The sequence below is a fragment of the Acanthamoeba castellanii genome (genome assembly GCF_000313135.1).
Source record: "Acanthamoeba castellanii str. Neff unplaced genomic scaffold scf7180000084749, whole genome shotgun sequence".
NCBI classification, from domain to species: Eukaryota; Discosea; order Longamoebia; family Acanthamoebidae; genus Acanthamoeba; species Acanthamoeba castellanii.
The window spans coordinates 110227-111220 of NW_004457364.1; the positions used below are offsets into that span (position 1 = coordinate 110227).

General features: G+C 63.1%; 1 protein-coding gene across 1 annotated transcript in view; it reads right to left on the minus strand.

Moving 5' to 3' along the window:
- The window catches only part of ACA1_192120 (K+ channel tetramerization subfamily protein), a gene marked incomplete at both ends in the record, with an annotated part of 5718 nt that extends 5460 nt beyond the window's left edge, over positions 1-258 (minus strand). Inside the window, one exon of the mRNA XM_004336447.1 lies at positions 171-258. Within this exon, the coding sequence (XP_004336495.1) occupies positions 171-258 (88 nt within the window). The remainder of the gene's footprint in view (positions 1-170) is intronic.
- Between the last annotated feature and the right edge of the window lie 736 nt (positions 259-994).

Here is a 994-nt window from a genome sequence, read left to right on the forward strand (position 1 = left end):
GATCACCCTCACCGCGCTCGAGTTCGTCTACAACCTGCCCACCGACCAGATCAGGCACCAACCCCCCATTTTCTTTATTTATTTCTTCTTTATTTATTTACCTTTTCCTATCAATTTTAACGGTACACGACACGACACGACGCACGACACGACACGTACACATGATGTACCGACGTGCAGCGGTCCGCTCAATCTGACGGCGGACGTGGTGGCCCGAATCTTCACGCGCCAGATCGTGAACTGGAACGACCCGGCCATTCTCCAGTCCAACCCGCACCTCACCTACGCCGGCCCAATCTTCGTACCCCTCCACCACGCTCGCTTCGCTCTTTTTCCCCGCATTCTTTCGATTCCTCTGACCGGGGGGGGGTGGACACAGCCCGTGGTGCGGACGGACGGGTCGGGCTCCACGTTCGTGCTCTCCCAGTACCTGGCCACCGGCTCCTCCTACTGGCCCTACGGTACGCACGCACACGCACCACCGCACACGCACAAACCGCACACGCACAAACCGCACACGCACAAACCGCACACGCACAAATCGCACACGCACTGAACGTTGCCGGGGTCGGTGACAGGTTCGTCGCAGCGGTTGCCCTGGCCGACGGGCGTGACGTCCGCCCTCTACAGCTCGGGCATGGCCACCGCCGTCAAGGCCACCGTCGGCACCATCGGCTACGCCCGCTGGGGCGTTGCCACCGAATCCGGGTACCCGCCTCTCTTTCCCTCGTGTGCCGTGTGCCGTGTGCCGTGTGCCGTGTGCCGTGTGCCGTGTGCCGTGTGCCGTGTGCCGTGTGCCGTGTGCCGTGTGCCGTGTGCCGTGTGCCGTGTGCCGTGTGCCGTGTGCCGTGGTGCGTGCGGGCTTTTGCCCAAATGGTTGACTGATGTCGTCGTCGGGTGAACGCAGGCTGCAGGCGGCGATGGTGAAGAACAGCGCGGGCTATTGGACGCACCCCACGCAGGAGTCGGTGTTGGCCGCCTGCATGGACCACTC